The sequence below is a fragment of the Dysidea avara genome, chromosome 6 (assembly GCF_963678975.1).
Source record: "Dysidea avara chromosome 6, odDysAvar1.4, whole genome shotgun sequence".
NCBI lineage: Eukaryota > Metazoa > Porifera > Demospongiae > Dictyoceratida > Dysideidae > Dysidea > Dysidea avara.
The window spans coordinates 40,463,971-40,477,722 of record NC_089277.1 but is presented as its reverse complement, the minus strand read 5'-3'; the positions used below and the strand labels follow the sequence as shown (position 1 = coordinate 40,477,722).

The window sequence follows — 13,752 nt, the reverse complement described above, 5'->3', positions numbered from 1 at the left end:
TGGTGAAGATATATGACTCCATTTTCCAAAACATTGATGAACCTACAAAACAGATTTTATACAAATGTTTTCCCAGTAACACTCACATCATAGTTGTAGGAAAAACACAAAAGCAAGTAGGAGAGAAAGATTGTGGAATTTTTGCCATTGCGTTTTCTACTAGCTCAGCACTTGGCATTGATATAGAACATGCCAATTTACACCAGGACCGGATGAGGCTTCATCTTGCCAGGTGTTTTCTCCAGAACAAACTGATTTTGTTTCCAATGACTGAACGTTAGTATATATATTAACAACACATGACTCTTACTTATACATATCATTTCATATAATTTTTAGACTAGTACCGGTATACGTATTTAGTTATGTAATTTTCAGTTACTTGATATCTTGTAATAACAATATTAATGAACACTCTCTTACCTTACCTGGACAACCCCATTTGACATGTGGTTTGTAGTCAATTACAATAAACAAAGTGACTAAATAGTACAGCCCTATCCCATGCACATGCTAGTATTAATTGCATAAGTGTAAACCAGACCCCAGGTAATGCAAGAGGAGTTCCATTGTACCAGTGCAGGAGACTCATTAGTACTTTGCTTTATAATTTGTGGTACACCAAAATATAAACCACATTAGTATTCTACATTCCACTAAATTATTGAACATGATGATTGTATAATATTTGCTAGTTGCTACTACCCTGTCATGAAATGAAATACACAATGGAATTCAACATTGTGTTATATACAAACGTTTCTTCTATTGTGATATCCCAGCCGAGGAAAATCCATTCTTGATTATCTCCGGTTTACTCTTGATATAGTCAAAAGCATTGGCCATCCACTGAGCCCCTAATGGTTTTATAGTGACCAGACGGAGATCAATGAGCTCAACACGGTTCTCATCCAGTTGACTACAAACTTACTTCGCATACCAATCGCGGAATTCTCTTCGAAGAAAATCCTTTACAGATTTATTGACAGCCAAGTCCAGAGGCTGAAGCCTATCTGTGACAATTGACCTAATTATCTACTATACAGAGACCAAAGTACAAGATTTACCTTGTTTCATTGATACACTATAGTCCCTCAAAGTTAAGGTGGCACTGAACCGATTAAGTCCAGCCGCACAAAACAATTTGTTTCAACCCACGCGCTTAATGAGCTATTTTAGGGTGACCCAAAACTTCGCTAGTGTACAACTTAATCTACGCCTTAAAAGCTGTTGTGATAGCCTGTGATGCTTTAGTTTAGCATACAAAGTTTCATGAAATAACACGTCTTCATTTTTCGCCTACAAAACTCTGACCCGATTTTTAAAATAACTTGGCCAATGAACAACCTAGCACTAAGCCACTTCGGTTCCAACCATTTCTCACCTTGTAGAACAATTCTACGCTTTCCTTTTCACTGATAACAACATGGAAAGTAGTGAAAACGCACACCCGTGGGCTACAACATTGGCTAACAACTCCATCAAACCCGAATCGCAAAAATTCGAAGCGTACCATTGTAGTGTCGCTTACCCAATGCCTATACCAAATTTTGATGGTCTGTGGTGCATAATTTTGAAGTTATTTAGTGAGAAAGGAGACAGTGTGGCAACAGTAATCACGCGATGGCAGCTGGTGCCGTTCACCAGTGAATTAACCAGAGTTGTGACAAGTTAATAGTTTTAAAGCCTGAATAACGTTAGTTGTATCAACAAAAGTAGCTGGGCGGTCTGACAGGGCTTGTTCTGTTAGTCAACTGAGACGCTTCGCTGTGGTCTATGAATTTCCATGTTTGTTCGCGCATTACCACAAACATGCTGTACAATTAACTTTGTGTGGCTGCCCTTAATCGGTTCAGCACCACCTTAACCCATACATTTTTTTTATTCCGAGATACTGGTTACTTGCACAGGTACATTTATTTTTGTAATAATAATCAATTTCTTTGTATATAATCATCACAAACTCACTACAACTGTTATTTGGCATCAGTACTGATGGTTTAGGATGGTTAGTTCTTGATAAACTTCATCACAATCATTAGAGTACAGCAGTGTTGCCATAAAGGACGCTAGTGACTACTGTCTTCTAATGGCACCATTTTTGACTTAAAAACTTGCCTCTCCGTCTTATTCGGCCTCATTGTGCTAATTAGAATACTGCAGTGGTTGTATTTGCCAATTGTAGTTGGTGTCAGGTAGCGAATCTGCCAAGATGAGGGTAAAGTCTTCAATTCACTTCATCCCAAATGGCTACGCTATATCACAGATCCTTTGACCAAATTCACGGCGCTGTATCTCTGGAATACAGTCATGTAATCACCACCATCTTGTTGGAAATTTAATTATCTTTCAAATGGTGCCTAGTATAAGGGAATAGGGTGTGCGGTTTACAAGCTGTTCATAATATTTGAACTCACGTAATTTACGGGTCAAGATGACCAACCTTTGTATTTAATGTTAAATCTACATGAGATCCTTTTCAAAAGCACTTAAATCGTAACTACATAGTCCTACAATTTTTATACTAGCACGCTGGAAGCTACTCTGAATGAAGTTCAGCTTATAACTCACAACTCTATGTTTAGTATTAACAGATGTCTTAAATAGAACAGAAGTTGATAAAAGTGTGCTCCATCAGCCAAAACATTGTTTTTTCATCGCCATAACTCACGAAGCCATTCACCTATGTGCAAAATCTAAACACAGGCCTTTACAAAATTTATCATGCAGTGAATCTCCACTGCAGTGTCACTACTGCTTAATCATATTAGATGCCATATGGAACATCATACTTAAATTAAACGCAAGGTGAAAAATTGAACTCCACCCAACGTTTTTGTTGAGCACTCAAGCTACATTCATCCGAGCATTCGATTTCAAGCAATCTGTAGACTAGAAAAAGATTCAAACTTTCTAAGCTCCCTAGCTTGAAAAGTTATTTGAATTGTCAAGAAAGAGTCGATCACCACTCTCCAATGCATTTCTCAGCAGCAACAAAGGATTGCTTTGTCATGGTTGGGACTCCGAGAGCTGCCATAGAGCTGACCTCATGCTTGCATCATGGAGGGACAAAACTAACTCAAATTATGGTTCCTCATTCTCTAAATGGGCTAGCTGGTATAAGCAGAGGGATCGAGATCTCCTTACTGGACCTATAGAGGATGTTGTAAATTTCTTAGCCAAGCTGCATTCTGAATAAGGCTCAAATGATTAGCTGAATATTCGGATTAATCTTCGTTTACTTTGTAGCCGAATAATAAAATTAACAAACGATTATTCGCATGTGATCATTTATATGGTGACACGTGATTAGCTGTCAGTAATTAACAAAGCAGAAGACGATGCTATTGAAAGTAACAAAAAGAAAAGGACTATGAGGATAAAGTGAAGAGTAGTAATAGAATTAGGCAGGCACTAATTGGAATTTGGCGAATTGATAGCAAAGCACACGCCCTATTTAATTAATTATTAGATTACTAATTGCTGTGGCTGAAGTGAGAACTGGAACTGGGAGTGCCACACCTCTTCTGCACTACTTGTCATGCCCGTTTCGAGTGAGGTTTGAGGATACCATGTGTACAGTAGCTAGCTATCTAGTCAGATAGTCGAGGCAGGCTTGGCTGTAGCATGATGCCTTGCCCAGTAGCCCTTGGTCAAGTAGAAAATTGATTGCTTGGTTTGCTACAGCAAAACATTTGGAAGGGTAAAATTTGGCAAATTCATGGTCATTTGCCAAATTCACTAAATTTTAATGGCGCCTAAGTTTCCTCCATACGGTATCAATATTTGTATCACTATTTAAAGCACACTCCATAAGAGGGGAATCATGCTCTACTGCTGCAGGGGTGGGAGTTACAACCAAATATATATTAGATGCAGCACATTGGTATTCAGAGGGCACCTTTCAAACATTTTACTGCAGAGAACTTCAGAAAGATGATAGAACTACCTTCAGTATTGCAGTTCTATCATCAAAGTCATTTTCAAACAATACATGGTGATATGAAACTGAGCCTTCACATGTAACAAGTGAACCAATCAAGAGAATTATTAGAGGAAAGAAAGTGCTAATTCTTCCATTGATATTGAAGTTATTGCGGGAAGGTAGCCTACACTTAAATGACACCGTTGAATTAAAAACATGTGTTCACACATTATGATTCATATACCTCCCCCGCACGTGCATATACATTACATATTCCAGAAAGAGGTTATTTTCGTCTAATTCGCAATGTCCAACCGACAGAAAATACATATCCACATGTACAATACATATATCATTTACTTCTAGCAGTACCATCAAACCTTTCACTCATGTGATTATAAACTTGCCATCTACACCATGTCTCTACTGCTATAATACTTTGTAGCATGACAGATACTACCATATCCCATAGCAGTCTTTGGCTTGCTACATATACATGTCCTAGTGCAGATTGACTAGCAGCTATAGTCTAACATTACTAGCTAGGTCATGTAATACAAACTGATAGGGTTGAATACCTATGTGAATAGAAAAGTGAGCAGAGCATGACTATGGTTAATTCTAACTTTGCAAAACTACTGAGTAGCCACTAGATACAATGACGCCCACTTGTGGGGTAGTACTGGCCCAATTGTGGTAGTGTGTGTCGAGGATTCACCTCACCTAGCTTGTGTAAATAATCATGCAGTTTTCATCAATCATGGTTTCTCTTTCATAACCAGATTGACATCCACAAGTAGGACAATCATGTATATAGTCTCTATACCAACATTTGCAGTTTAAACTGTGACACCATTATAATATTCGTTTCACAGTATTCACTATTGTGGCATGTTCCTACGAGTAGCTTTCACTCCTTCGATTTCAGACATTCCGAGTCTGCTTCAGTCATCTCTAGAAGATGAGTTCACCTCTGTAGAATTCACAACATCGCTTGAGAAGGCGAGGAACACACTGATTTGTCATGCCAAGATTCACGCAATGTGACCTTCTGTAAAATAAAGAAAAACAGTAAGTTCATGAAACGTGAAAAATTTTCTAGTCAGAAGTGGGCCCAAAAAAAAATTTTGCACTATGCCGCAATGCAAAGTACAAGCCTTCTAGGGTGGTCTGGGGGCATGCCCCAGTGAAAAAGGATCACTCTGAGATTGAATCTGACACCACTTTCAGCTACCTATCACTGAGCTTTATACACATACATTAAAAAAATTTGTATTGCTGCACACATAGTTTACAAATTTAAAAAAAAAAAACTAAGAATCAATGTATTGTACAGCCAGTTTGTAGACTTAGCTGGGCTAAATGATTTGTTACAAGAGGTATTGAGTCAGCACAGATTGAATTATAACTATCCAACTAGCTATTACTAAGGCCACTCTAAAAAAATTCATTGCTTCCCATTTCCCGCCCACATGCAGATTCTATTCCCTCATGGTCATTCATTACTGCTGTCAACTGAACATTTTATTCATTATTTATCCCGTGATTGCATAGCAGTAACTAGTTTAGCATTCAGAAAGCCCATTTAACAAGCATAGTAAATTTCACAAATAATTCCTCCGAAAATTATAAACGCATGTGCCTAATAACCAGAGTCTATGGTATTTGAATTTCGTGTCATGCCTTTTGGCTTAACAAATGCTCCAACTGTGTTCCAATGTCTGATGCACCAAGTCAAAAACAGGTTGAATCCAATGGAAAGCAGGGCTTTTTAAGTGTGCACATCGATGATCTACTTGTCTATTCAAGGACTCTAGAGGAACACCTCAGTCACTTGAGCAGAGTGATGGATAGATAAGGAAAGCTAACTTAAAACTCCAACCAGCTAAGTGTCACTTCTTCAGGGAGTTGGTAGAATTCCTGGGACATGTCCTCACCCCTCAGGGCATCTTGCCAAACCTAAAGTAACATCACTGAGCTCAGCCAATTTCTTGAATTGGCCTCTTATCATCGGCATTTCATTGCCACTTTTGCTAAAGTAGCTTCACCTCTACATCAACGTACTGGTAAAGATGTGAAAAGGGATTGGAATGAGACATGCCAGACTGCTTTCAGTGAGTTAAAACAATGTCTACTTAGGTCCCCAATTTTACTTTACCCAGACTTCGACCTCAAATTTGTTCTTGAAATAGAAGCCAGTATTGATGGACTAGGTGCCATATTGTCACAGAAGAAACTTGATGATAAACTTCAGTAGCATTCACAAGTAGTGGCTGAAAAGCACTATAGCATCACTGAACTGGAAACCCTGGCAGTGGTGTGGGCTATACAGCACTTTTAAGCAAGCATATTTGTATGGGCATGATGTAACTGTCATCACCAATCACTCTGCTGTCAAGAAAGACTGGAAGAAGACGGGCCGCTGCACCTTGCCACCTACAAGGCTAACTACTACACGAATGCCATGGAGTAAAGATGACCGGTCACTTATCTGGTAATCTATTGTATGCTACAATGTGTTACAGTTGGTGGTGGAAAATATGTATTTTGACGCCATTACTTTTTGTAGGAATTGTGCTGAGTGTGCTATTGCGACAAGAGTAGGAAGGGAGAAGAGGCCACCTCTCCATCCTATACCAGTAACACGGCCATTTCAAATATGGAGCATAGACATAATGGAGTTGCCTAAGACAGCCAAGGGTAATAAATATGTTATGGTGATGCAAGACTTCTTAACCAAATGGCTCCTAGTTTTCCCTGCACCTGAGAAAGCCAATTGATTCACTAGGCTCTTAGTTGATGAAGTGTTGTCAATGTATGGTGTACCCGAGTCCTAATTGATTCACTAGGCTCTTAGTTGATGAAGTGTTGTCAATGTATGGTGTACCCGAGTCCCTGCTCTAAGACCAAGGCACTAATCTACCGGCAAATGTGGTGCAAGATGCCTGCCAACTGTTAGGCATAACAAGGCTTTGGATTGCTATCTGTCTGGAGTCTTTGGGCTTATAGGAATACTCCACATGAAGCAACAAAGGAGAAACCATCTTATCTACTGTTTGGCACTGACTGCTGTTCCCCTACAGAAGTGGCATTTCTTCCAATGTAGCCAGTAGAACACACTGATGTCACAGAGTACAAAGAAGTTGTGCTGTCTTTGTCATGAGAAAGAGAACTGGCTGCTGCTAACATTAGGACAGCTCAGAAGAATTACAAAACTGAATATGACAAGCGTGCAGCTCATATGAGCCTTAAGGTTGGGGACCTAGTGCTGGTCCGATTCCCCAAGAGGAAAGTGGAAAAACCCATCTCGGCCATGGCATGGGCCATACAGAGTAATCCAATGTAATGCTCCAGATGTAAGTGCACCAATGAAGGGTTTGCCCATGCCCTCAGCTACCAATTGGTTACTACTGGTATGGTGGGAAGCACACAGTTTGGGAAAACCCCAGATTGGGTAGAGAAGTAACTCTCAGAAGGTTCATGTCTGATGGTTCAAAGGTTACACTAGACTGAAAGTAAGTGGTATTTAAGGTGTAAATGGTTTTGCTTGTAGCCAACATGCGTTTGTGCCATGTTTTCTCGAGTGATAGGTATGCTGGTAGTTTGCATCATGGTGGGTTCATAATAGGGATTGCTCTTGTTTTTTTTTGCAAAAACTCTAATAGAACACACGCCTAAAAACAACCTTGGAAAGCATCCTCCAACTCAAAACAACCCCCTGGTGGTTATTTGCAATGAGTATTGGTCCACTATTAAGTATCAAGTGAAAAGGAAACAGTATGTGTATTTGGGACACAACTGAAATTTGCCGTTTTGTTCATCTTCATATTATTATTCTTGTTTCACTCATGTGCAGCAAAAGTTATCCACCTTTTCGAGCTAAAAACTATATAGCCATGCTTACTGAGTCCTTCCGCCTGTCCATGACCTATTAATAAGCACGTATTCCATGAATCACAAACCACCCTAGACCTCGAAAATTTTCTTCTAAGTTCTCTTCACCATTACACTATTGGCAGCATTTCTGTATAGTAAAGAAGCTGTATAACAATAAAGTTATAGGATTCCATTGTCAGTGTGAGCTTTTTTGGACTTTGTTAGCGTTAGTCAAGTACTCTAGGCTGTAGCAACACTTCTTACACTTAGCAGATTGCCCATAGCATCTCTGCATGGTGAATATACTACTTCCTGTAAGAGGACAATCACAATTTTCTATCAGTGACCATACAAGTGCTCTCACACAAAGATGTAACGAAGTGATAGTGCTGTCACCAGAGATTATTCGTTGTTATGAATGTGGTTTCTATAAACTATTTCCTTTTGGCACAAAGCCTAAAGTTGGGTGGAGTCAGTTAGTTGTTGTTAATAGTGCTCTGCAATATATCGGTAATACCGTTTATCATGATAAATTATCATAACCGATTATCATACCGTGACAGTGTTTGATAACCGATATATCGAAATACCGGCATATCGATGAATACCGGTATAGGATTGCTTTTAACCCAGCCTTTGGTGTTTAATTATCCAATTTGTTGATAGTTTAGCAGACATGCCCTAAACAAAAACTTGAGGTTGTCACATTACAACACATGCTTACTTGTACTGAACTATATATTTCTTGGTTTTTGGGATGATACCGCTTCGTACTAGGCCCAAGAAATGATGCAATAATTACAAAAACAAACTAACTATATACCGATATACCGCGATATTTTCCTGTTACTAATACCGTGTATCCAAATTTCAATACCGCCGAGCTCTAGTTGTTAATTAAATTTTGTGAGGTCACAATTGTCTGTCCACATTGCCAGTGTAAACAACATGGCTTCATGCTGTTGATAACCTGTGATTGACATTGCAGCTACACAGAAGTGACATTATTGTTGTGTGTATCCAAGACTAGCTACTCCGCAGTCTACAAAACTAGCTGTATATGATGTGGTATGTGTAATAACTTATTTGTGGATGCCACATATTGTTTGTGGGAAGCCATAAGTATTCATACATGTCCACAGCATAGATTTCATCATGGTATATACCAATGTAATGGATACAATACTAACATGAACAACAAACTCTACTCTTTTCTGACATGTCATTTATAGTACTGTGCACCAGTGAGCCAATCATAATAATATGCTCAATACAATATTGTGGTCCATGCACCCCTGGAGAAACTGCACGTGAATCTTACTGTGCTGAAACAATAAATGCACAACCACTGACTATTTTTGACTTATAATTATATGTTTGTCAAAGTTCATGCGTGTGTAAGAGTAAGAGGTTAGAGGTCACTACGTAAGAGGTTAGAGGTCACTACGTAAGAGGTCACTACATACAAGTGTAAGAAAAACTTAGGAATTTTCAGTATGAGTAGGGACTGCAACAATAAAAAGCACTGAAACAAGCCACTGAGATGAAACACAACTGAGTGCATGCATTTTAATCCCTACCTTAGCCATACATCATAGCAGGCTAAAGTAGGGATTAAATGCATGCACTCAGTTGTGTTTCGTCTCAGCGGCTTGTTTCAATGCCTTTTATTGTTGCAGTCCCTACTCATACTGAAAATTCCTAATTTTGTCTTACACTTGTTTGTGTACTTTTTTTTCGTAAACATACACATGAATCACATTATATCAATTTCAATGTGTTGTGATTATATTACAGGATAGTAGCTGGTGGTGGGACATATCCTATGAGTGCAAACCAAGAAAACTTGAAACCCCGTGCCCAGACCACTTATATATCAATTTCAATGTGCTGCTATAAACTAGTACATTGAAATACAGGGATAGCAGCTGCTGGTGAGACATGTCCTATGAGACATGTCCTGGTGAGACATGTCCTATATCGCGCCTTCGGCGCTTATAAGCTCCTGGTGAAACCCAGGGGAACTTGAGGCTCGTGCCCAGACCACTTAGCTATGAAAGAAACTTTTAAACATAATCAGCAACAAGGTGTATGTTGATTGGGCTACAAAAATGGACTTGTATTCTATTATTTTAAGGCACGCTTGTTTAGTCTATTGCTAGAAACATACATCAACTCTTACGTGTAGTTTCTAGACACTGGATTGAACGCAGCATACACAAGTACAGTAGCTATTCCCAGGCGAGTATTCCATGGTGCGGCTTAAAACACATGTATTCCAATAATTTTTTTGGGGACGCAATGATGTGGTCTGATGGAAACCGTACCCATGAGCGATGGTCACGATAAAGAAGGATCAAAGGTAAAACAGTAAGCAATAGTGTATACATAGTAGGATATTTAAAATACTAAAGGTTTCATCTCCATGAAATTCGAAGCGTTTCCGCCAAAGAAGTTGAGCTTGTTTATGCCTGACCAATACTGTCAAGTGGCCGTGAAGGGTTTGAGAAGATGATTTTTGGCAGATTTATTCTCGAGACACCTTCGTCATCCCTACCATACAGTACAATCGAGCTGTATGATATTTTCTCGAAACATAAATGGCCATAACTTTCACAAACTTTAGTGTAAGGACTTGATATAATGCTCAACGGATTCACCATGTCATAATAAATGGCAGTTGGTTTTTTGCTGCAAGCACCTAAGTTATGAAGGCTTAATGATAAAAGTCTGAAAATCATGAAGAGGAAAGGTCTACAGTTTATTGGGTTGTTGAGGCCCCGGGTTAGCCTTTGAAGAGGTCCACAAATGTATGGAGACTAGTTCTACAATGGGCCCTTGTAACAAAAGTAAGCAATTCGGGAGATACAGGGCTGAAACTAACAATGTAGCAACACATGTGTTTCAAAAAAAGTATTTCAGGGCAAAAGGGTTGTTTTGAGGACCCACAAAAAATTGTGTACACTACGTATATATAGTGCTAGTATACAATAGTTACATGCACACTCACCTTGTGTAGGTACAGAAAGTAGTAATGACTTGATCAGTATTGGATTCCTACATGTGACTGACATAATTATATCAGATATCTTGAAATCCATATCTAGTTCGTTGCCTTCAAAAAATGCAGTAGCATAGCCAGATTTGAGTTCGGGATAATGTGTCTGAACTTCTTCAATAACATCGATAACACATCCCCCTGGAGGCACTTTCACTCTGGATGGCTTTAGTGCATTCTCATACTTTACCCATACGTTAACAAGCTAGATAATATGACAATCAGTATAATAACTACAGCATACAAGTGGAATGAACATTGTCATCACATTCATACTTGATACATGTATTTAAATAGTTTAGCTATTGCTCCTTCATAAAAAGTACTACGTAGGACAAGGCCTAATAGGTCATTACTTGCCACCTAGGTGAATCACTTCTATTATCAAACAGTACTGATCGGACCAATAGTGGCGTGTGCCACCTAAAATGTTGCATTCAAAAAATCATCCTAACGTAAAGACACCTAACACAACAAAAACCACCTTTATGGAACATTTAAAACAAGACTTTCAGGCAGCTAGATGTTGATTTTTTTTAATCCCTAAATCTCAAAATTTAGCTTACTGACTGACCAGTTACAAGGCTAGAGGCCAAAGAATGCTTGTATGGTCATTGGCCACAATAACAAACTCACCAGTGGGATGTGCCTTTAGGTATAGGCCCTCTGTGCCTTTCTTTTGTAGTGTGACTGACTAGAACTTAAACGTGTTGATGTGATTTATTAACTTAAATGCATACACAGTTGCATTTGTACAGTAAGGTTGCACTGCACACCCATGTGTATACAGTGGAACTTCAGTTATCCAGACCCCACTTATCCGGATTCTCGGACCACTTCTGGTCCCAAGATCGGATAGCTGAGGTTCCACTGTAAATTGCATGTACTTGTACACACTTCACATTGCTAGCTATAGTGTAGTTGTATCATTGGTTTATATGAGACTTGACACTTAGCTGTAGTCAGGAACTATTACATGGTGTAACTGTATCATTGGTTTATATGACACTTGACACTTAGCTGTAGTCAGGAACTATTACATGGTGTAACTGTATCATTGGTTTATATGACACTTGACACTTAGCTGTAGTCAGGAACTATTACATGGTGTAACTGTATCATTGGTTTATATGACACTTGACACTTAGCTGTAGTCAGGAACTATTACATGGTGTAACTGTATCATTGGTTTATATGACACTTGACACTTAGCTGTAGTCAGGAACTATTACATGGTGTAACTGTATCATTGGTTTATATGACACTTGACACTTAGCTGTAGTCAGGAACTATTACATGGTGTAACTGTATCATTGGTTTATATGAGACTTGACACTTAGCTGTAGTCAGGAACTATTACATGGTGTAACTGTATCATTGGTTTATATGACACTTGACACTTAGCTGTAGTCAGGAACTATTACATGGTGTAACTGTATCATTGGTTTATATGAGACTTGACACTTAGCTGTAGTCAGGAACTATTACATGGTGTAACTGTATCATTGGTTTATACGACACTTGACACTTAGCTGTAGTCAGGAACTATTACATGGTGTAACTGTATCATTGGTTTATATGAGACTTGACACTTAGCTGTAGTCAGGAACTATTACATGGTGTAACTGTATCATTGGTTTATATGACACTTGACACTTAGCTGTAGTCAGGAACTATTACATGGTGTAACTGTATCATTGGTTTATATGACACTTGACACTTAGCTGTAGTCAGGAACTATTACATGGTGTAACTGTATCATTGGTTTATATGACACTTGACACTTAGCTGTAGTCAGGAACTATTACATGGTGTAACTGTATCATTGGTTTATATGACACTTGACACTTAGCTGTAGTCAGGAACTATTACATGGTGTAACTGTATCATTGGTTTATATGAGACTTGACACTTAGCTGTAGTCAGGAACTATTACATGGTGTAACTGTATCATTGGTTTATATGACACTTGACACTTAGCTGTAGTCAGGAACTATTACATGGTGTAACTGTATCATTGGTTTATATGACACTTGACACTTAGCTGTAGTCAGGAACTATTACATGGTGTAACTGTATCATTGGTTTATATGACACTTGACACTTAGCTGTAGTCAGGAACTATTACATGGTGTAACTGTATCATTGGTTTATATGAGACTTGACACTTAAGCTGTAGTCAGGAACTATTACATGGTGTAACTGTATCATTGGTTTATATGAGACTTGACACTTAGCTGTAGTCAGGAACTATTACATGGTGTAACTGTATCATTGGTTCATATGACACTTGACACTTAGCTGTAGTCAGGAACTATTACATGGTGTAACTGTATCATTGGTTTATATGACACTTGACACTTAGCTGTAGTCAGGAACTATTACATGGTGTAACTGTATCATTGGTTTATATGACACTTGACACTTAGCTGTAGTCAGGAACTATTACATGGTGTAACTGTATCATTGGTTCATATGACACTTGACACTTAGCTGTAGTCAGGAACTATTACATGGTGTAACTGTATCATTGGTTTATATGAGACTTGACACTTAGCTGTAGTCAGGAACTATTACATGGTGTAACTGTATCATTGGTTTATATGACACTTGACACTTAGCTGTAGTCAGGAACTATTACATGGTGTAACTGTATCATTGGTTTATATGAGACTTGACACTTAGCTGTAGTCAGGAACTATTACATGGTGTAACTGTATCATTGGTTTATATGACACTTGACACTTAGCTGTAGTCAGGAACTATTACATGGTGTAACTGTATCATTGGTTTATATGACACTTGACACTTAGCTGTAGTCAGGAACTATTACATGGTGTAACTGTATCATTGGTTTATATGAGACTTGACACTTAGCTGTAGTCAGTACATG

The 13,752-nt window shown here is 38.6% G+C and overlaps 1 protein-coding gene across 2 annotated transcripts in view; it reads right to left on the bottom strand.

The window, feature by feature from the left end:
• LOC136257237 (uncharacterized) overlaps positions 1-13,752 on the bottom strand; it is a 53,564-nt gene that overhangs the window by 19,052 nt on the left and 20,760 nt on the right. For both annotated transcript variants that reach the window (XM_066050314.1, XM_066050315.1), the window contains one exon: positions 10,812-11,064. In XM_066050314.1, the coding sequence (XP_065906386.1) occupies positions 10,812-11,064 (253 nt within the window). The remainder of the gene's footprint in view (positions 1-10,811; positions 11,065-13,752) is intronic.